This window comes from Thamnophis sirtalis, unplaced genomic scaffold (assembly GCF_051295495.1).
Source record: "Thamnophis sirtalis isolate CommonGarterSnake01/CBP01778 unplaced genomic scaffold, rThaSir2_p1.2 scaffold_3, whole genome shotgun sequence".
Taxonomy (NCBI): domain Eukaryota; kingdom Metazoa; phylum Chordata; class Lepidosauria; order Squamata; family Natricidae; genus Thamnophis; species Thamnophis sirtalis.
Genome location: NW_028261383.1, coordinates 62,931,861 through 62,955,291, shown reverse-complemented (window position 1 = coordinate 62,955,291; position 23,431 = coordinate 62,931,861). Strand labels below are relative to the sequence as shown.

The 23,431-nt window shown below is 39.9% G+C and overlaps 1 protein-coding gene across 1 annotated transcript in view; it reads left to right on the top strand.

Annotated features, from left to right (window-relative positions):
- Positions 1-2,933: 2,933 nt before the first annotated feature.
- Positions 2,934-23,431, top strand: part of CHCHD6 (coiled-coil-helix-coiled-coil-helix domain containing 6) — a 230,450-nt gene continuing 209,952 nt past the window's right edge. Inside the window, exons 1-4 of the mRNA XM_087707812.1 lie at positions 2,934-3,118; positions 5,730-5,817; positions 6,234-6,303; positions 9,510-9,654. Of these exons, the coding sequence (XP_087563938.1) occupies positions 3,029-3,118; positions 5,730-5,817; positions 6,234-6,303; positions 9,510-9,654 (393 nt within the window). The 5' untranslated portion in view covers positions 2,934-3,028. The remainder of the gene's footprint in view (positions 3,119-5,729; positions 5,818-6,233; positions 6,304-9,509; positions 9,655-23,431) is intronic.

The window sequence follows — 23,431 nt, the reverse complement described above, 5'->3', positions numbered from 1 at the left end:
TTTTTACTGATTGTATTTCTGTATGTTTTGTACTATCTGAAGTTTTCAGGTAGTTTTACCAGCCCAACTTTGTTTTTAACTATATTTTTATGTATTTATTTATATCCTACCTTTATTATTTTTACAAACAACTCAAAGCGATTAACATATCCAACACACCCTTCTCATTTTATTTTCCCCACAACAATGTGAGGTGGGTTGAGCTGAGAGAGTGACTGGCCCAAAGTCACCCAGCTGGCTTTCATGGCTAAGGCAGGACTAGAACTCACAGTCTTCTGGTTTCTAGCCTGGTGCCTTAACCACTATACCAAATTGGCTCCTTAATGGGTTATTGTGAGCTGCTCAGAATGATTGTATGAGATAGGTGGCCAAGTAAGTCCTTTAAATAAAAAGAACATAAGTATGATAAGGGTAGAGGTGGCATATTTCTAGAGAGTAGGCACCATCATAGCAATAGCAATAGCAGTTAGACTTATATACCGCTTCATAGGGCTTTCAGCCCTCTCTAAGCGGTTTACAGAGTCAGCATATTGCCCCCACAGTCTGGGTCCTTATTTTACCCACCTCCGAAGGATGGAAGGCTGAGTCAACCTTGAGCCGGTGAGATATGAACCGCTGAACTTCAGCTAACAGTCAGCTGAAGTGGCTGCAGTACTGCACTCTAACCACTGCGCCACCTCGGAAAAGACATGCCTCCTTGGTCCCCTAAGATGACATGGTTCCCGCCCTATTGGAGTTGTAGGACTGGCATATACCCATGGAAGAAGGTGGCCCAATAATAATCCAGTCCTATGCGGTGTGGGGCTTTATAGGTGGTAACCAGCATTTAGTGTAGATTGCAGAATTACAATATTGAGTAACTAGTCTTGCCACTGCATTTTGGACAAGACTTGTCTGGAATTAGGTGTTTTTAAAGGTATGTAAAAAAATTAAACTGTGGAGGACGGAGAACCACTGTAATTATTAAATTGATCATTTTGCACACAAACACACACACACACTGTTGTAGGCAATAGCTAGCCCTTTGATTTTGAATTTAAACAATTGAATTTTATTCTTTTCATGTTTAGTAAATATTGAAAGTTTTCTTTATACTGGTTGCTATGGTGATACAAGGCCAAGTCCCTTTACAGATTAAGAAATAGACTCCTCCTAAACCTACAATTAGCTGCTTCATGTACTCAAACAGATAACAAATATTCTATTATTTTGCCTTGGAGGCAGTTAGCTTTCATTATAATACAACAGCTAAATGTTTGTGCTTTGAATGTGCCTTGCATTTTGAAGCTTCAATTTTTATTCCTTTTTAAGGTGCTATCAGGAACAACAGAATCAAATAAATGGCATTTATATTCATTATGACTTCATAAGCATTCTGGTTGCCACACATGGTACGAGTATCTCAAATATAATTGTTATTTTGGGTTGGAACAGGCACAAATGTTCCTCCTTCCACTTTTTAAAATCTATTTTTAATTGCAAAATTTGATGGATCCATTTTAATTAGAAAAAAAGAAGCTTTATTGTGTAGTGCACAAATGTTTGGACGCTCAGAAGCAAGAAAGGATGAAATGCCTTTCATCAGAGGTGGAAAGTATTTCAATGGAAATCTCCAGTAACAATTGGATTTTATCAGTTACAGAACATTATGTTTTATCTCTGTATGTTTAGTATCAGTAACCATTATGTTTGTCTTAGTAGTTGATAGTACATTTTAGAATTAAGTGAATAATTAAATAGTCACAATTTTATCAAATGATCTTACTTTACAGAGTTAACATTATGAGAAAGAAAATGGGAGAATTATGCCACCTTTTGCTCTTGAAGAAAGATAGGCTATAAATTAAAAAACCAATCATGTATAGTAATGAGACTCAATACACAGCTTGTAACAATCTGTCAATATTTGGAAGGCCACACATTTTTGATGCCCACAGATTTTATTTAAAATTGTATGCAAGTCACTTCAATCATTCAAAAAAGAGACTAACTTTAAGAGGAAGCAATTTGGAATATTAACTACCAGTTAATTCATGTATAATTATTTATTATCATTTTCTCACTTTTATTTTTCTCTTTGCACCCAGTCTCATTTTTGTTAATGAATTGCAACCTTCTAATAGATATTCTGTAGAATTGCATTTAATGCCAGTGTATAAAGCATTCACTGCAATGCATGCTTATCTGAATATTTATTAATTAAATTTCTATATTCCCCAACTTAATTTTGCAGCAACTCTGGGAGGCTTATAAAACGATGCAATATTTAACAAGCAATATTTAAATACTAAATAATTTTAATAGAGAAATTATTGGAAGACAAGTCATGTGTTTTTAATGCTTATTTTTTTGGGGGGGGGGCTCCAATTATTTGCTTTCCATCTGTAGGAGTTCTGTGTGATGGAGGAATTTGATCCAGATATTAAAGCTGAAATTTCATTCTGGTAATATGTTAAAATGAAAATAAAAAGCAGGCTGGCTTGTTTTCTGTCCCTCTACTGGTGACTTGTAAATTTACACAGGATTTGCAAACTATACAGCGCCAATGGATAGCAATGACTTGGTTTTGATAGGTTATGTGAAACAAACACAGAAATAGCATTGCAAGCAAGTTTAGTCTTGCTGAAAAGCAATTAAAATTTGCAGCAGGCATATATCTCCACATTGAGATACAAGCCGCCTCCGTCATCTGAAAAAAAAACCTAAATTTCGGATGCGTCTCATCTCCGGTCCAATCGTTGACACAAACATAACCTGAAGTCGGTTCAGTTTGTGGGTCATTTTATCTATTTTACCTTAATAGCAGCAGCAGCAGCATCCCTGGAGGGGAATGTGGAGAAGGAAGACTACGACTTCCAGCATGCTTCACGGCCGCCTCCAAGACCGCGTAGCGCTATTGGAGACTTTATCCGCGCTCGCCAACCAGGAGCCAGTTTATAAAGCGGGTGGAGCGAAGCGTGCTGTCTGTGTAGCTGTCTTGATTTTGAACTCGCCTCTGAGTTTTCTGTGTTTTTCCCCGGGTGCCGCTATGGGGGGAAGCGGGAGCACCCAAGGCAGCAGGAAGGTGTCCTTCGAGCTGGACGAGCAAGAGCAAGTGCGGGTGCTGCAGGGCATCAGAGTGAGTGGAGGTTCACCCTTAGGAGGGTGGGAGGAATCCAGAGGGTGGAGTGGGTGGACGGCGTCAGAGGGGAGGCGTGTGGGTGCTAAGCGGCAGGGTTTGAATTGTAGGTTCAACCTTGCATGATTTCTCACCCTTCCCTGCTTTAAGAGGCGTGGACTTCAATTCCCCTGCCAGCATGATATCTATTGCTATCCATTGACATGGCTTGGGAATTCTGGGAGTTGAAGTCCATACCTCTTAAAGCCGCCAAGGTTGAAAAAAAAAACCCCTGTTCTTTTTCTAACCAGGTCCTAGTAAAAAGAATTTGTGGTTTTAACAGAAGTGTATCTTGCCGACTTTGGCTTTGTTATTACAAATGGTAATAACAAGGTTTCTGTCCCTGTTGAAATGCGGGAAAGAGCTTGGTAATAATCCTCATGACCTTTATACCACTTTTCAAAAGAAAGTACTTTTTAAATGACTTGATGGAAGGTTTTGTTTTTTTAACCAAAGGCTACTGAAGGATTTGAACCCAGCTTTAGCATTTGTTAGATTGAGAAAGCACCTCAGGAAAAGATCAAATTCCTTCCACCCTCTGGTTTATGAAAAATGATAGGCAAAGGTGGTAACCCTTAGCACACTTTAGCAAGGTCAAGCCAAAGTCCTGAAAAATATGTGGTTGTGTCTCCAGAAAGAAAAGACTTGAATCCTTTAATGTGCAAATAGACGCAAATCTATGTTCAGTAAGGCCTCTGAACATTTTAAATGTATATTCTACATAGGAAATATAATTATGTACTTTCTGGTACAATGCATGCTTATTAGAAGTAGGGAAAATCAATGTCTCCAACAGTTTATGACCACACAACTCAAACTAAATTTAAATTGTATTTAAATTATTTACTTTTTCTCTAGAGGACAAAGAATGTAAAGGAGCATATACAGTATAAATTGTATAAATAGCAAGTCATTGATCATTCCAAAATTAAGAAACAGAAGTTTAAGTAAACCACTGACAGATTTAATAACATGTTTTTAATATAAAAGCATGAATGTAAAAGTTAAAACTCCAATGCCAGATACCTCAAGAAAAAGCAGTTTTGGAAGGAGTCAGTTTGAAATGAAGAACTGACTACTACATATTTTTTCACTGCTGTGCAAAAATTCAGGGTGGAGGGTAAACTCCAGGATTAAAGCTAAGGGAAAAGCTGAGCATTCTTTCCTGAAACTTTTTTTTATGGAAGTAATTGCTGCTGGAATTTTTTTGCATGTACATTTATTTCAGAATTTGAAATTCCTTAGTTGTAAAAAGCCAACATCCATCTATCCATCTCCCCTCTTCATCCACAGAATTAAAACTCAGAAAAAATTATATAAAAAGTATAATTGTCATGTGGTCAAAAGAGAAACAATCACTCACATCATCCCCATCCTAGAGGGGCTGACTCTAATTCAAGAGCTTAGAAGAAAAACACTTTTTAGGGCTCTCTTGAAAATGCATAAGTGGGAGCAAAATAAGAACAGCTGAGAAGCTGCACAAGAATGCAGGCATTACAACAGGGGACATTGCTTAATCAACAGGAAGAGAAGTTGTAAAAAATAAGTGGTCCCTGGTTTTAACCCTTCAAGTAGGATTTTACTCTAGGTCAGTGATGGCGAACCTTTTTCGCCTTGGGTGCCAAAAGAACGCACATGTTATTGTGTGCGCTTGCATGCCCATTCACATAATTTAATGCCCCCCCCTCGCGCATGTGCATGACCCCCTGTCCCCCGCACATGCACACACAGCTTTCTAGGAGCCTGGGGAGTGTGAAAATGACCTCCCCAGGCCGCCCTGGAGGCCCTCCGAAGGCCAAGAACAGACTGTTTTCCTACTTCTGGAGATCCTGGTAGGTCCATTTTTCGCCTTCCCCAGGCTCCAGAGGCTTATTAGGTTCCTGGGGAAGGTGAAAAAAGCCCAACACGCAAACCAGAAGTTTGGGAATGGGCTTCTGGGTTGCCCGTTGGGACATTTTTCTCCCTCCGGAGGCTTCAGGAGGCTTCCCTGGAGCTGACAGAGCAACACCTTGCGTGCTCTTAGAAATGGCTCTGCGTGCCACCTGTGGAACACGTGCCATAGGTTTGCCTTCACAGCTCTAGGTCCTAGTATAATTAAATTTAAGAGTCCTGGGAGTTGAAGTCTAGAGGATTTAAAGCTTCCAGGGCTGGACATCTCTGACTTAACAACTATTACATGCCAGTAAGCCTAAGAAAATATCTCAATTTATATCTGCTTATGTACTGTTCATGACAAATTAATAACAGCTTTAATAAGACAAGTCAAGCATATGATTTATTTTGACCAGTCAATAATTATTTTATGTGTTTGTAAGTACTTTTATATTACAACTAACACTGAATTTCTTGTAAGTACCATATGATACTGTGAGTCTTATTTTCCTCCATGGTATATGACCCATGCTAAAACAGAATTTATTGTTTCAGGTTTTGGATTAATAATGTTTATGAATATATCCATTGTAATTCATAAACCATGACAATTGTATTTATCACTAATCAAAACATAACTTTTAAGAAAATGTGTAACGTAAACTTTCTTACATTCCCACTATTTTTTTATTTGGGCTAGCTTTCTGAAGATGTAGTAAATAGAATGAAGGAAAAAAGCCAACCTAAACAAGACCAGCAATCTCAAGAAAAATCTAAGGTGTTCACAGGTATTGTGTGCCTTTTATTTAAGGGATGACTTATAAATTAATGAATCTGTTTCATACTATTAGAGACATGTTCTATGATGAAATATTATTTACATTAATATATGATCCCCTCACAGCTGTAATAATATGCTTTGTTAGATTTTTTTTCAAACTTTGTAATAGCCTTTTTTGTTGTGAGAATTCTGCATTATTCCTGTTGGCACTCTGGAATGTTTCAGCATGTTCATAATTCATAAGCAATTTATTTACCCAATATTTTAGATTTCACAGATTTGCTTTTTTGTTTCTTCTGAAATACAGTAGATATTTTGTAATTTAGCTGAGTGTCTTTGGTTTTTTTTTGTCTTTATACCTCCTATAAAAACAAAATGGAAAATTTATTTTTATATAATAAATATTTGTTTTCATTTGTCCAGGGATCTGTCCACCTACCACAGAAAGTTTTGGTCAAAAGCCTTCTGAAGCAAAGGAGGAACTGTATAAGAGGTATGATGTTTAAGTCACCACTTTGATGGTTTTGTCCTCTTAAAATTCTCTTTAAAATGTATTTTAAATTTTATTCTGTCAAAACTAATAGAAGAATGCACACATACAGCAACATTAACAGTGTAATAACAGTGTAGAGTAGCAATAACATTAATTTAAAATAATAGAAAGTTCCTGAAAAAAAAACCACAAACAGAATTCTCCTTCCCCAAGATGACTAGATGCTAGAAAGTCTTTTCTTGTCCTTTGTTGAAAAAATCCTAAATGTTAAATAGGAGAGGAGAGTGACCCAAGCACTGTGGAGTCCAACATTACAGGGACCTTTCTAGGAATTGACCTTTCTCCCCACAAACACCAACTGAAATTGGGCAAAAGAAGAAAGGAGGAAAACCACTCCAAAACAGTGCCTCCCATTTCCAATCCCTGAACCTGCTTCAAAAGAATACCAAGATCAATGGTATCAAAAGCCGCTGAGAGATCTAGAAGGCCCAGGATGGTTGCTGCACCCTTATCCTGAGTCCTCTAGAGATCATCCACAAGTGGTACCAATGCCATTTTGGTCCTCTACTCCCAGACTGAAAAGGAGCCAGATAATCTCCTTCATCCATGGTGCCCACTACCCTCTCAACAATTTTCTTCCAAAAGAAAAGGTTGGAGACTGGACAAATGTTATCAAATATGGTTGGGTTCAAGGGTCATCTCTTGAGAAGATGCCTCCTTTAACGTGGGGGGTAGTTTTAGTCCCTTTTATCCCCAGAGCTAGGGTGGGGCTTCGTTAGCGTTGGCTCTTCCTTCCCAAAAATCAGCCCTTGGATTTCCATTGCTCTCCTTTTCTCTGACTTGTGCACATCCTCGTGTCAGGCACTGGACCCAGCTGTTCCTTCTCTTCCTCATCAGTCACCTTCAGATCTGGGGGCTGTTGACTCTCCATCTGAGGCTGACAGACGGCCCAGATTCCGCCTCTGTCTCTCTCTCTCTCTGTCAAATCCACTCCCACTTCCCCCTTGGAGCTCTCAGGTTGCCTTGATACTGACCCTGACTCCCATGCCTCCTCCTCCTCTGATTTGGCTGTTGGAGGAGCCAGTGGCTGACAGGCTATAACATGCTGGACACAGTGTGAATGGAGAAGAGCTCTTTGCTGCTCTTACTACCACAAGATAAATCCTAATGAACACATGTATCTGGTTGACAAAAGCATTGGTCATCAAGTCCAACGCTTTTGTCAAATGGTGGGAGTTCTGCTTGGACCTTTGCTGGGAGCTCAACAGCAACTAAAACAACCACACTGAAGCAACATCTCATCCCAAATAGAGTAGCGATAGCACTAGCAATAGCACTTAGACTTAAATACCGCTTTACAGTGCTTTGCAGCCCTCTCAAAACAGTTTACAAAGTCAGCATGTTGCCCCCAACAATTTGGGACCTCATTTTACTTGGAAGGCCTCATTTTATTTGGAAGGCTTGAGCTGGTGAAATTTGAGCTGCCAAATTGCAGGCAGCTGACTGTCAGCAGAGGTAGCCTGCAGTGCTGCACTCTAACCACTGTGCCACCACTGCTTATAAGAGTAAGAACTCTAGAAGTGTATTTATATTGTATATTGTATATTACTTTATAGACTAATAGACTTTTACCTGGACTAAGTATTAAAGGTATATTTAGAAGGGTGGAGAGCCATAGCCTGTTGGGAGAACAATAGCCTTTTGTTGGGGAAGGTGTATGGCTGCAATAAAGTATAAGGCAATCTGTAAGATAATCCAAAATCCTGATAGGAATTTTAGTTAATGGCAAGCGTTTTAAATTGGGCCCAGTACTTTGATTGCTGTATTCTGTATGCTGTAACTGGAGTAGAGGCACTAGCTTCTGTTTGCTACTTCAATAGGAACCACAAATCTCACAGACTCTGCAACTCACAATTCCTTTACTATAGGGAGTACAGCCCTATCTAAAACTACAACTGAAACTGAGCCCTATTTTTTTTCTTTGTATGTTAAGACTGGAGTAAGCTGGTTAAAACATAATGCAAGTTTATTTATTCTCATTCCATTACATGAATAAATTGAGCACTTTGTAAAATACCATTCCTGGCAGAAAATCTTACAAATTTCACTATATATGACCAGAAAATATCAACTATCAAGTATAAAAAAATGACAATGGAACACAGTGGGTTCTCTTAATATTTATAATATCTACATTTAGATTATAAACCAATATTTCATACTTTAGAATTTACATAAAAACTGGCTGAGCATATTCATTTTGACTGTGATGTTATGTTTTTAGAGTTATGGTGCTGTAAAATAATTTGTCAGTTTTAAAAAATATTTCTTTGTTAATTATAAAGTCTCATTTTAAGCCAAAGAAACAATATAAATATTTCACAGTTCAAGCTTCTACAAATTGTTTTACATCTTTTATCCTTTTCCTTGGAAAACCATTGAACATTAGAACTGGCCATGATCATCCCATATGTTGACTGGGTTTTTCATTGCAGTGGAATTTAATTTCTGTTGCTTTCTGCAATGTACAGTGATGACCTACTGACACCAGTTCATGGATCTAGCAAGACTTGTTGTTAGTTGCGAAGTCATGTCTGACCCATTGCGATCCCATGGACAACGTTCCTCCAGAACTTCCTGTCCTCTACCATCCTCTGGAGTCCATTTAAGCTCACTCCGACTGCTTTGATGACTCCAGCTACCTCATGCTCTGTTGTCCCCTTCTTTTGCCAGCATTAGGCTCTTCTCCAGTGAGTCCTTCCTTCTCATTAGGTGGCCAAAGTATATGAGTTTCATCTTCAGGATCTGGCCTTCTAAAGAGCAGTCTGGGGAGATCTCCTCTGGGACTGACCGGTTTGATCACTTGCAGTCCGAGGACTTGCAGGAGTCTTCTCCAGTGAAGAGAAGTGTTCTATGGTCCAACTTTCACAGCCATACATTGCAACTGTGAAAACCATAGGCTTAACTATAAGCACCTTTGTTGGCAGGGTGATGTCTCTGCTTTTTAGTATGCCATCTAGATTTGCCATAGCTTTCCTCCCCAGGAGCAAGCGTCTTTTAATTTCTTGGCTGCAGTCCCCAACTGCGGTGATCTTAGAGCCCAGGAAAGTAAAATCTGTCACTACCTCCATTTCTCCCCCATCTATTTGCATCTCATAATTTGAGAACTTTTAGCTAATAGCTGCTGATCATTTTCTTCTGTACAGGTATGAACAAGAGCAAGCAATGGTCCAAGAGGAACTACTTCGATTGGCAAAAAGGGAGAAGGAGGCAGCCTGCGAGAGCCGGGATGCTGCCCTCCAACAGGAAAGAATCAGTGCCCGAGACGATAAGCAGAAAACACCCCACTTGGTGAGTACATACGGTACCAATTCCTCAACTTCCTGGAATAAAATTTGTCAAAGGGTTCCCCCCACCTCTCTTTTCATGATTTTAGCATTGCAAAAATATTAGAATATAAAGTCTGCTGTTGTTTCTGTATTCAGCTCAAAATTTTAATTCCTCCCTCTCCCCATTCTTTCTATAGTTCACCTATTGTTCGCTTCTTCATACCCTGAACCTATTTCAGTATCTGCCACCTGATTCCAGGAATAGACATGCATTGATTGAGGAATTCATTTAATTTATTAGATTAATATGCCACCTATTATCCAGGGGTTCAAGGTGTGAAAATAGTCCCCTGTTTTTCCCCCCACAACAGCTCCCCCCCCCCCGAGGGCTTCTGCAGTGGGCAGGGGACTAAAACCCAAGTCTTCCTATTGTTGGTCCAACACTTAGCCACTGGTTCACAGTTTCAGAGGGCTTCTGAACATTCTGGTACCCCTTCCTTCTCTGAAGCACTTTTTTGTCATTGAATATAAAGTGGCGCACAGTCCTAGTACTTTTGTAGGCTTCTGAGTATAAATAAATAAACAAACAAATAAACAAATAAATAAATCAAGCTCAACTTATTTAATTGCAAGCATATTTTAAAATACAGTAGTCAAAGTAAAGAGAGCACCTTGTACTGTAGCTTATCTTGATTACTATTCTGCGATAAAACAATTTAGAGTGTAAAGAAAGTCATATTTCTGCTAGACCTATCTAATCTGATGAGAAATACTAGTTGTAACTAGGGGTCACAATGCAGAAGGTGTCAAACCAGTGTGATTAGACATGAAGAATTAAACACATGCAAAAGCGGTAATATCTCAGGCAGGGAAAAGGTGGGTAAGACATCATACGTGGCAACTGCGCTGTTAACTCTATTATCACTATGTAAGTGCTAATTTTTTTTTCTTGTGTGAAAAGTAATTATCAGGTTCTTATACAAAAAAAATACTATGAATTGTTGCCAAATTCACAGTTTATGATTAAGCTACCAAGGAATGCCTTGCTTGATCCTGTTTATGGAACATTTTCTTAAAGTCACAAGAAGAAAGTTCAAGAAACACGCATGCCACTGAGAATGTCATGAGTGCTGCTAATTCATTTCAGGAACCTCACTATAACAACTATATTTTTTGCAGACAGATTTCTAAACCCAGAGTTGCTTTCGAATAATACAGACAATAGAGTGAATTAATAAATAAAATAAAACATCTTGATAAAAATCAGATCGTATAATAGAAAACATGTAGACAAATGAAGATTTATTGAAACACACCGGTAGACTGACTCAAATATATATGACTAAACTGTGGTTTTGTGGCATGAAATCATTGGGCAAGGTATCTGGGTTAGTAGCATTTTGTCTGTCCCTCCCAATTAATTCTGCCACAAAATAGTCAAATTCTAACACAGGGTTTTTCCCCACATTTTTCAATCACCTTTTATGAACATGTACCATAGCAAAGTTGGTAGAGGAAACTTAACTGAGATTAGTCTCTCTTGCCAGGAAGTTGAAATTCATGACATGAATTTCATGACATGACATAGGGACCATGGCAAATACCATATTTTTCGGAGTATAAGATGCACCGGAGTATAAGACGCACCAAGATTTTGAAGAGGCAAATTTTAAAAAAAGTTTTTGCATTTTGCAGACCTCCCAAAAATGGCCTGTTTTTTTCTCAAAAAAAGGGCATGCATAGCCTTTAGGAGGCTTGTAGAGTGCTCCTGGGGGTTGGAGAGGGGAAAAACGAGCAAAAAACTGCCTATTTTTCGCTCATTTTTGCCCTCCCCAGCGCCCAGGAGCACTCTGGAAACCTCCTAAAGGCTATACACAGCCATTTTTGCAAAGGGGGTGGGGTTTCGGGAAGCCAAAAATGCTGTATTCAGTGTATAAGACACACCCAGATTTTCACCCTCTTTTTTGAGGGAAAAGGTGCGTCTTATACTCCAAAAAATATGACAGATTGCTCTTTTGGTGCTACTTAATAAAAAAAGTAGTTGAAAAAAATGACAGATCTCCAACATAGTACAGCATAGTACATAGTATAGCAGTGTATTATATTGTAAGGCTGTAGGAACATATACTGTATGTGAATGGTTTTATATAAAATAATTGAAAAATGCTTGTACACAGATTGTCTTCATTTAGCCAATGGCAAAATGGTTGCTAGGTGACAGTCACTAAATTAACCACTTGATTGGGAGAGAAAGAGATGCAGACATCACTGATTGCTGCCAACTCATTCAGATAAAATTATTTTGTGCAGCAACACAAGTGTTACTCTCATTTTGGTGTGGATTGATGTTAGGTGTAAAAATGGTGGCTGAAAAATGCTTTTTTTACTACTGTTTACTATCATTTATTACTCTTGTATTTGTAGTCACTATACAAGGCAGTTGCTAAACAAAGAGTACCTACATGCCTTATCCAGATGTTGTAATATCAGGATACAAATTCTGAATTTCACAGTTTATAATCTTGGGTAAACCCATAAAGTTTGAATGGTACATGTTTTAAGTATAGCAGTCACAAAATAAAAAAGCTATTTATTTACTATTGTTGGAAAGCATGTTAAAATAATCTGTATTAACCAGAGTATTAACTGTAATCCAGACTGATTAATATGGATTTAGTAATTCTCTTATGTGAGAATCCCTAATACAAATCAACAAGGTTTTAATGAAAAAAACATTTTAAGCTGTATTAAACACTGCCCATGAATGCATTTTTGTATTGGGGCATGGTTACTAAATTGACACTAAAATTAATGAAACTTGGATGCATAGATTATTCAGAAAAGCCAATGCTAATGTTGTTCAAGCTTCATTCAAACACTCTGCAGTTATTCATTAGGGTAATGGCTTGGCTAGGCAGTGGCAATAGCTTTTCATAGATTTGGAAAGTGCTTTTATAGAATTTTCAGTGTCTATGCTTATGCTGTGGTGTGTAAATAAACAAATTAAACAGAGGTTTACAGCAGCTCAGGATATACATTATGAAACAGTGTGTGTCTGTGTCTGTGTGTGTGTGTGTGTGTGTGTATGTATGTATGTATGTATGTATGTTCAGATCAGAGGTGGTATTCAGCAGGTTCTGACCAGTTCTGGAGAACCGGTAGCGGACATTTTGAGTAGTTCAGAGAACCGGTAAATACTACCCCTGACTGGCCCCACCCCCAGTAGGTTTGCCCCACCCCCAGAAGGTTTGCAGTAACCTTCCCCTGGAGTGGGGAGGGAATGGAGATTTTACAGTGTCCTTCCCCTAGTGTGCGGTTGGAATGGAGCTTTTACAGTATTCTTAATGACGGCTACCTGAGTTGTGGAGGCAAACATCTCCGTTCTAGCTGCAATTTCAAAAAGGCTATTTGCCGACGTTGTGGTAGACAAGGGCATTTGGCTGCTGTATGCCGCACTAAATTGCAACAGGCATAACATCCCGGCTGTCACTACAATAAAAAGAACCAAGCCAAGAGAACGTCCCCATTGCAACCCAGCTGTGCTACCGTGACTGGTGATTCAAACCAAGACGCACGGGATGTCCAAATCGCTTCTGAATGTTGTCCTAAAACCTCTAAGTTTTTAATGACCATTCGTATTGAGGGAAGTCCTTGTTGGATGGAAATCAACACAGGGTCCACCAAATCAATCATTTTGTGGCCATGCTTGCAACAACTAGTGCTGTCCCTCCGCAGAGAGGAACTTCAAAAGTCTACTTGCCGCCTGCAGACTACCAGCGCAACCTGGTTCCTGTCCTGGGTCAAGCCTCTGTCCTGGTGGAGCACAAGAATTTCAAAGATCATCTCCCTATCGTCATGGCCAAGCCGCTGGCTTCGGTTCTAGGCATTGACTGGTTGCAGCCTTTGGGACTCACTGTGGAAGGATTCCCTCCGTTACAGGGGCTGAGGACTTTGAGGACCTAACTAGTGAATTTGATGATGTTTTTGATGATGTTTTGGGTAATTACAAAGGTACCCCCATTTCTTTGCCGTTAGACCCCAGGGTTCCCCCTGTACGATTGAAGGCCAAAGTAGAGGCTGAATTAAATAAGCTAATGGAGCAAGGAATTCTTGAGCCCATCGACCATGCACAGTGGGAAACTCCCATAGTGACCCCTGTGAAGGCCGACAGATCGATAAGAATTTGCTCTGACTATAAATTGACGTTAAATAAAACGCTAAATTCGAATCCATATCCCGTCCCAGTAGTGCAACACCTGTTGCACTCATTGGGACGAGGCAGTATTTTCGCAAAACTTGACATGGCTCAAGTGTACCAGCAATTGCCTGTGGACAAGCAGTCAGCTGATGCCCAGACAATTGTTACCCATAGGGGCGCCTTCCATTGTAAGAGACTACAATTTGGGGTGTTTATAACCCCAGGGTTGTTTCAGAGTCTTATGGAGCAGTTGCTCTAGAGATTGGATGTAGTCATTCCGTACTTTGACAATGTCCTAATTGCTGGCATCTGCAGAGCTGTCCTCATCGTTAAAGTATGGGCTGTCCTCAATAGGTTCAGGGCAGCCGGCCTCAAACTTAAAAAAAGTAAATGCCACATAGGGGTTCCCTCTGTGGAATTTTTGGGATTCTTAATCGATGGTAAGGGCATCCACCCCATGTCAAAAAAGGTCGAAGCCATCCATAAGGCACCTACCCCGAGGTCTAAATCGGAATTACAGGCTTTTGGGGGGGGGGCTACTTAATTTTTATGTGGACTTTTTACCACACAAAGCTTCAATTGCGGAGCCCTTACATAGGTTCCTGAACAAGTGAACTATTTGGCATTGGGGATACAGGGAGAATCAAGCTTTCACTGACGTGAAGCATCTCAACATCTTCAGCTGTTCTCATTCAACTTGCCTTTAACTCTTACATGTGATGCTTCCCCATATGGAATAGGAGCTGACCTGGCTCATGTTTTGCCAACTGGCCAGGAAGCTCCTATCGCTTATTTTTTCCACACTATGTCGATGACTGAAAGGAATTACAGTCAAGTTGATAAAGAGGCGTTGGCAGGGGTTAAGCGCTTTCATGACTATCTGTACGGCTGCCACTTCCTCTTAGTAACTGACCATAAACCCCTCTTGGGGATTTTTGCGGGCAATCGTCAAACTTCTCCCATTTTATCTCCCCGCATGCTAGATGGTCAAAGTTCGTGGCAGCCTATTTGTATCGATTGGAACATCGACCAGTTAAGCAGGTAGGGCATGCCGACATGTTGAGCCGCTGTCCGTTACCCTTAAAGGTACAGGACCCAGCACCGACCTCCCACGTACTGGTGGTTGAGGACCTTCACTTGCTGCTCACTTCTATGGACATTGCAACCCATACTCAGCGCGACCCAGTCTTGTCCCAGGTTTTGTACTGGGTATGCAGGGGGGGTGGCCTGTTGGCCCTTTAGCTGAGGGGTTTGTGCCTTTTGGGAGGCGGTGGCTGGAATTATCAGCACTCCAAGGATGTTTGATATGGGGCAGCCAGGTAGTTGTTCCGACAACTCTTCGCATTCAGGTGTTACAAAGGCTGCATGAGGGACATCCAGGAGTTGTGTATATGAAAGCCCTGGGGCACAGTTACATGTGGTGGCCAGGAATGGATGAGGCCATAAAGGTATGGGTAGGACAGTGTGAGGCATGCCAAGCCTCCCGTCCAGCTCCGGCCGTGGTGGAACCCAGGGAGTGGAAAGAACCCACAGGGCCTTGGTCGAGGCTGCACCTCGATTTCGCTGGGCCTATTCAAGGCACCCAGGTTATGGTGGTAGTGGATGCTTTTTCAAGATGGGTGGAAGTGGTTCCCATGACCACTACCACTGCAGAAGTCTCTATTAGGGTTTTAAAAAAACTGTTCGGATGCCATGGGTTGCCGGATATCATAGTCTTGGACAATGGGCCGCAATGGATTGCAGCCAGTTTCCAGGTTTTCCTAGCTGCGCCAAGGGTTCGGCAGGTGTTGACAACTCTTTTCTACCCAGCCAGCAATGGCTGAGCGGAACGAGCGCTTTGGAAAGAATGACCACGGGAAACATACAGGACAAAATTTGTAGATACCTGCTGTACCAGCACTCGACTCCCTGCCCGGTAACTAACAGGAACCCTGCTGAGCTTTTAATGAGCAGGAAACTCCGAATCACACTTGATAGGCTTCACCCTCAGTTTAATAATTTCCCTGCGCCACCAAGGGCTCACCAGACGAGAGAATTCTCTAAGGGGGACAGGGTTTTCGCTCATAACTTTGCGGGACAACCTGGGTACCGGTCACCATAATTGAAATAACAGGACCTTGTTCTTAGAGAGTCCTTCTGAACGACGGCTGACAATGGCGGCATCACATTGATCATCTGCGCCGCTGCGAGCTGTGAGCAATTCCCCTGCAAATGTATTCCAACCTGTCAACGAGACACCATAAACCACCTGCTGGCCTAGCCAAGCTCCAAAAGTTAATCCAAGCACGCTGTAAAGTACCCTAACGATGCCTGCTTCATAATAAGCGACCCAACATTGTAATACAAAAAGCAGTGATTTATTAACAGCTTCATTAGGCATTCTTCATTAGGCATTTCTTATTCGCAGCCATCTTTTTTGCTTTCTTTATCTGCTTTTGAACTTTGCCCGGGTTTCTGTCCTCCCTTCAGTCTGTCATAAATCACATTATCCAATAGCTTCATTCATCTTAACCCAGCAACTACAATCTGAGATCTGGCTCCACTGACGCTTTGCATGGAATGTCAACACAGAGAGTTGACACGCGCACCCTACTGCTGAATATCCGCCGGGTGACTTACATGTGGATCCGCAGCCATCGTCCAGAGCGGAGTCTCCACAACTGCCTGATGACCATCATAGTTCCGAACCTGACAGAATGCCAGCTCCTCCTCCTGCGCCATCCCAGGAACTGCGTCACTCGGAAAGGATCTGGCAGCAGCCAGCCTATCTAGCCGACTACAACTGCGCATTCTTGGGGGAGGGAGGTGTGGTGTTTGGAGCACCATGGTAACCACAAGATGTCAACAACAGCAGTTGCCTGGATTGGCCAAGATGCGCAGGCGGCGTCAGCAAGAGTTGGCTTCGTTCTGATTGGTGCCAGGTTGACAGCTGCACTATAAATAGTTGTCAGACTGGAGTTGCACTGTTCTGTTCTGTCAGTAGTTGCTGTTAACAATAAACATGTTCTGTTCCTGCGTAAATCGCCTCAGTTAGTTTTCTTCAGCTGAGTACATAATAGTATCCTTCCCCTGCTACACCTACCAAGCCACACCTACCAAGCCACGCCCACAGAACCGGTAATAATTTTTTTTGAATCCCACCACTGATTCAGATGGGTTGGCTACAACTCCCATTATTCCAAGAAGCATGGCTACTGTGTAGACTGAAATTTATGGACCTGGGGCACTAAGCTGGAGTAAGTGCTTATAAGAGCTGAAGGATACCTATACTGGCATGGGTATCACAATGCCCATTGCTGTAATGGAAATGAAAATATCTGCAGCAGCAGAGGGGGTGTATTTTGCCAAATCTGAGCCTTCCCAGAAAGAGACTGTTGGGGAAGAGATTCATGGTAGCCAACCCTAGAATCTCTCAGAATAGATCTAGTAGGTTAGAAAGCTATAGATTCACTTTAGCAAGATTCTGTCCATTAAGTACAAGCAAATAAAAGATTGAACGTGATTGGATTGTACTGCCTTGTCCCTTCTTGCCTATCGAAGCCATATAATTTTCCAAAACTGATGCTGGGCCAGGATTATCATCTTTGAAGAGGTAGTGCCATATTAATGATATTTTTAATGCATTCTTTTATGAACAATCATATTTACAAACAGTTGATCAACATGCCATTTGCATTTTGTTAATGTTTTGCTTGTTCAGTTCATTGAGGCTTACAAAGACTGTTGACTTGCATGCTCTTACATAGATTGAATTACAGTATTATATTTTAGATGGTTAGGCCCCTTGAGTGTTGCATGAGCAGAAAATAATATAAATAACAAAATAAACATTTTCCTCTTTCTCTAGGCCATAGGAAAAAAAATCATTTTTTCTTTCACAAGCTAGTCATTAGTGTGGAGACATAAAATAGTTCTATCATAAAGTTTTGTCCAATTTGGAATCTTTCTCATCATTCCTGAAACACATTGTGGTGTGCTCCTAGCTTCCCTTTGTTTCTTACATGGCTCATTTGACCACTAGGGAAACATTTAGGTTTACTCTTACTCTAAATCTTAGTTTCATTTCTGTCAGTTCCATTTCTCTGGCTCTTTAATAACATTTCCTTACAGGAAGAAGGAATCCATTGAACAGGCCTTATCTATCATTGTTTCTTGAACTCCTCCGTGACCCATTGGCCACCGAGGAAAGTATCGGTTAGTGACTGGGCTGCTAAAAGATTTGGAAGGATTTCTACTCTGATGGGGAGGTTATAAATGATCTAATAAAATAAACAGAATGTGAAGGACAAATTAGCAGGCCTTCAAATGTCTTTCTTATAATGGTATGCTGGGAAAGAATATGTCAGTGGCAGCCTGTGGCTTTTTCCTGAGCTTTGGGAGGTGAAGGTCATGTCATCTATCATTGGAAAGATCACCTGGAGACACTCTTTGTCCTTGCTCTAACAGTAATTTAGTCATTAATACTCTTTCCCCAAAGAGTCACCTCAGCTGGAATAGCAATATTCTTTTTAAAATGATTTTGCATTGATTGCATTGAAAGCTATTTGGCATTTAATCTGTGTTCTTTATGGTTTTCTTCCACTGACTTTTATTATTATTAGTATCTGTGTGAAGTGATGGTTCATTCTTATTACCCTGTAAGCTTTCTGAGACCAGAGAGCAGATCACAGACTGAAAATTAACTGGCTGCTGGGCATAATTATTTACTTATTTTGTAAGAGACCCTTTGCTTGGAAAACAGGCTGAGCAATAAGCTCGTTTGGGAGTCAGAGAAGCACTTAGTTTATATTAAGACCCCTTAAAATTTCAACTTTTGCTGCCGCTGTGGATGAGCTAGAAACATGTGTTTTAGGGATCTTCTCTTCTGCAGCATTTTCATGCAAAGAACAAACAATGGTTTGATTATATAAGCAATACACTTTGTTTAGAGTTCTAAATAAGAGGAAATATGACCTCATTGATTCTCCTTGACCTTAATAGTTTTTGATACTTGTTGCAGTATTTCTTCTTGACTGGCCCTGGCAGTTGATAACATAGTGCTGCATGGGTTTTATTTCTGTCTGTAGTTCTGGATTCCTAGAATCCATTTGCTGATAGGTAACCATGGGTTACCACATGGGCCTTACAATTGTTTGATGTCTGAATAAAGATGCTGGTTATTAGGAGATTTAGAATGACATTTCATCAGTATCCTGATTACCCAAATTCTGTTTCACAATGTCATCTGCCAATGAGGTGTTGCACAGGCCTGAACACAATAATGGGCTGGATCCTGGCAGGTTATAGACATTATATAATTTTCTTGAAGCATCTGTTTTAACAGGGATTCTGTTTCCCTTGAAGGAGAAGTGGGTAATTTGGTGTCTTCTAAAATCTTCTAAAACAGATCTATATATTGATAAATTGAATACTAAATTATTATAATATGTTGGAAGAGACTTGCTTGGAAGCTTCAGCTGATGAAGCTCCATCATTTGTCATCAGCTTCAGCTGAATCTGAAGCAGTTGCATTGTTTGCCATTTGCCACCAAGCCACTATATGGTGTACATGCTGATATTTATTTATTAAGTTTCTTTGATATATAGAACCATGCATGGCTGATAAGTGGTTTAATGATAAGACATCCTCCCTCAGATACTTTCCTTCTTGAGTGGGAGGTATTAACTCCTGCAGGTAAGTTATTAGGTGAAGTTCTGCATCCTGACTCTTAAATGATTGATAGATTGTGAAAGAAGAAAATGCAAAATACAAGTGATTGTTAAGCATGTACGGACTGCAATATGCTTAATACCTGAATTGCTTAGTCTTTCTGTGTTCACTTCGTTTATCTTTCTCTGTTGCAATTATTGCACTAATCCTTTAGTACAGGCTTAGTATCTTATAATGCTGATAGTAAAGCCCAGGAGAAGGACCTATCTAAATCGAGAAAAGGAAATGGTCGCTCTTGACTGAGTTTGTGGCTGAAGTAAATTGTGCTCCTGGCATATTGATGAAAATGTTCCCCAAATTTGCTTTCCCTTATAATACTATTTTCACTATGAATAACTGAGAGGTAGAAGAAAGTTCCTGCCCTTTCCCATGCAAATCCAGGTAACTTAATATCAGAGCCATTTTTCTGGGATCTTATGTGCAGCTCAGGTTTTATTCTACATTATGAGACTTACTGCAATAATTTGCACATTTACTTAAAAGTATCATCTTCTTTAGATAAATCTAGTTTGTTTGGTTCCAAAAATAGCTGGCTAAATAATATTGATTACGTATGTTTGTTGCATTGTCTTTTGATATATTTTTATTTTTCTGTACTATCTTCTTAAATTTGTAATATTTTTCCAGGATTTTATACAAAAAACAAGATAGAACTAATATGAAAAAGTGGGCCTCTCAGTCATATCGATTAAAAGTAATTGGACCTTGTGTACAATTTTTCATGTTGTACACATTATGAAGTAATTGTTGCCTTATTGTTAAATCAACAGTTCAGCTTCCAATCCAAGCTTTCCTGTTTATACCTAATTTTACATATCTTGCTTTCCTTCACTACAGTTTGTCTGAGCATCCTTCTTGTCAGTATAATGCTGAGGTTCTGGAGCATATGAGTTAATGTATGAGCATCTGCAGCTTTGTGGCCTTGAAGCACATTAGTGAGAGAAGTGGGAAGGAGGAGAAATAAATGTGATTAAGCAAAGACATCTCATTACAGCTTCAGAAAGGAAGGATTATATCATATAAAGTAGGAGGATCTCCTTTAGGGAGGAGTGAGTGCAGACTGGATATCTGGATAGAAGGGAGAGCAAATAGAATAAATGAAATTAATACCCTGAAAAGTAGTATTAGTTGGATTTAGGCTAATGTGATTTTGTGCATATCTCTTAAATTCTTATCTCATTTAATCCCCCAGTATAATGGTTTCGTCAGATATATTGACCGAAGACACTTCAATTTTCTTCCCTCATACCCCCTGCCACACTCTAGTTTTATCCCCCCCCCAAAAAAAAAAAATTATGTGGGTGCAAATTTTATAAATGTCATGATGGGAAAAAAGCATAGGATTATGTGTGGAAAGTACCGTATAAGGCAGCAGACTACAGATTGGGTTCTAGTTCTAGTTCTGCTTCTGGCATAGAGCCAGCTGCGTAACCTTGGCCACTTTTTCTCAGAACGAAGTACCATATTTTTCGGAGTATAAGACACACCTTTTTCCCGCAAAAAAGAGGCTGAAAATTTGGGTGTGTCTTATACCCTGAATACAGCATTTTTTGCCTCTGAAATCCCCCCCCCTTCACCAAAATGGCCGTGCATAGCCTTATGAAGGCTTTCAGAGAGCTCCTGGGGGCTGGGGAGGGCAGAAATGAGTGAAAAATGATCCATTTTTTTTGCTTAATTCCCCCCCCCCAGGCCCCAGGAGGATATATAAGCCTCTTAAAGGCTATGCATGCAATTTTTTTTGACAAAAAACGGGCCTGTTTTTGCGAAAAATGGGCCGTTTTTGGGAAATTTGCAGAGTGCAAAAACTTTTTTAAAAAAATTTGCCTCTTCAAAACCTTGGTGCGTCTTATACTCCGGTGCGTCTTATACTCCGAAAAATACGGTAATTTCACTAAAGCACTTTAAGCTCTAATGGAAGCCACATCTTCTGGGTGACTTCCATTGCAGCTCACTGATTGGTGTCTTGGGCAAAAATCTCTCCCCTTGTTGTTCCTTACTTAGATCAGGAATTGAGCTTTCAGTATGTTTGGGTAGTTAAGTTCCTTAGATTACAATTGAAACTGAATAGCTGAATAGATGTTTTGTTTTTAATCTATTTCTTCTTACATGGGCTACTGTATGAAAACGGGGCATCTCTTATTTGTTAAATAATATCACAAGTTTTGAGTCTGTAATATTCCTGAAATGAGAACCAGGACAACTAAAACCAATTAAGGTAACAAGAAATTTTAGGACATTTTCAGTAGCTACCATTCTGACAAATGCCCAGGTTATTATAATACCCTTACAGAACTTTTAAAAAGAACTCTGATGTGACCTTATGGCAAAATTATGTGGCATGTCACTTAAATTAGACTTAAAAAATAGCCAATGTGATACCAATTTTTAATAAAGGAAATCTAGGAAATTAGCAATATAGCAATAGCAATAGCAATAGCAGTAGACTTATATACCGCTTCATAGGCCTTTCAGGCCTCTCTAAGCGGTTTACAGAGAGTCAGCATATTGCCCCCAACAATCTGGGTCCTCATTTTACCCACCTCGGAAGGATGGAAGGCTGAGTCAACCCTGAGCCGGTGAGATTTGAACCGCTGACCTGCTGATCTAGCAGTAGCCTGCAGTGCTGCATTTAACCACTGCGCCACCTTGGCTCAGGAAATTGTAAGTCAGTAAGTCCATCCTCCCTATGCAATTGGTAGAAATGGTAATTAGAAAAGTATCTATACTAATACAGGTAGTCCTCAACTTATGACCACAATTGAGCCCAAATTTTCTGCTGTTCAGTGAGACATTTGTTAAGTGAATTTTGCCCTGTTTTACGACCTTTCTTACCTTAGTTGTTAACTAAATCACTGCAGTTGATAAGTTAGTCACACAGTTGTTAAGTGAATCTGCCTTCCCTATTGACTTTGTTTGTCAGAAGGTCGCAAAAGGGGACCACATAAACTTGGGATCCAGCAACGATCATAAGTATGAACCAATGGTCAAGTCCCTGAATTTTGATCACATGATCATGGGGATGCTGGAAAGGTTATAACTTAAAAACAGTCATAAGTTCCTTTTTTTCAGTGTCAGCGTAACTTTGATCACCAAATGAACTGTTGTAAGTCAAGGATTACCTGTACCTAGTTGTAGATCATTTTCCTCAATAAATAAACAAGATTTTTTTTGACATATTTAATTGGGTTCTCCTTATCTGCTTAAGACTTGTAAGGCAAACAGATAACCTTTTAGGTATCGGTAATATTTATACAGAAATGCTGAAACTTCAAAAGGGTTCACAGATTTTTAAAAACTCCTGTACATTACACAGTCCTTCCTTCCTTTGGCTTCATGCAAAAATAATAAAAACAACTCAAGCTTAAAATATATTGGAATAGAACACATTTTTCTGCACAGAATATTATTTTTGCCTACTTTATACAGCTTAAGTTTTCTCTGTGTGTGCTTGCAAGGGACGTTTGTTGAACACATGTGTTCACATGATTATTTTTTTACTATACTAAAGGGTTGAAGAAATTGGCCAGCGTTCCTTCCCACTTAGGTTGGTCCTGGTTTTCCGTTTTCTGTGACTGGTGGAAACTTTTATTTTTTACAATTTTAGTGTCTGAGAAGTTATTTCTGGTTTTAAAAAAATGGTCCCATTTTAAAATTATTGGGCCACTCTTGAACCTGTAACTTTTTTCATCAATCTTCTTAAGACTTGCTGTGGAGGACTTTGGAGGTCTTGAGCTTTGAGATACTATGGATCAGTATCTTTTTAGTCTGCCAGGATCTTCAGCCAATACTGCTTTTTACAATGCATATTCAACAGTCAATACTCTTTTGATCTACTTAGGTTATCAGCTATTACATCCATTTCTTCCCAGAGTCCCCTCTGGGAATTTTTAG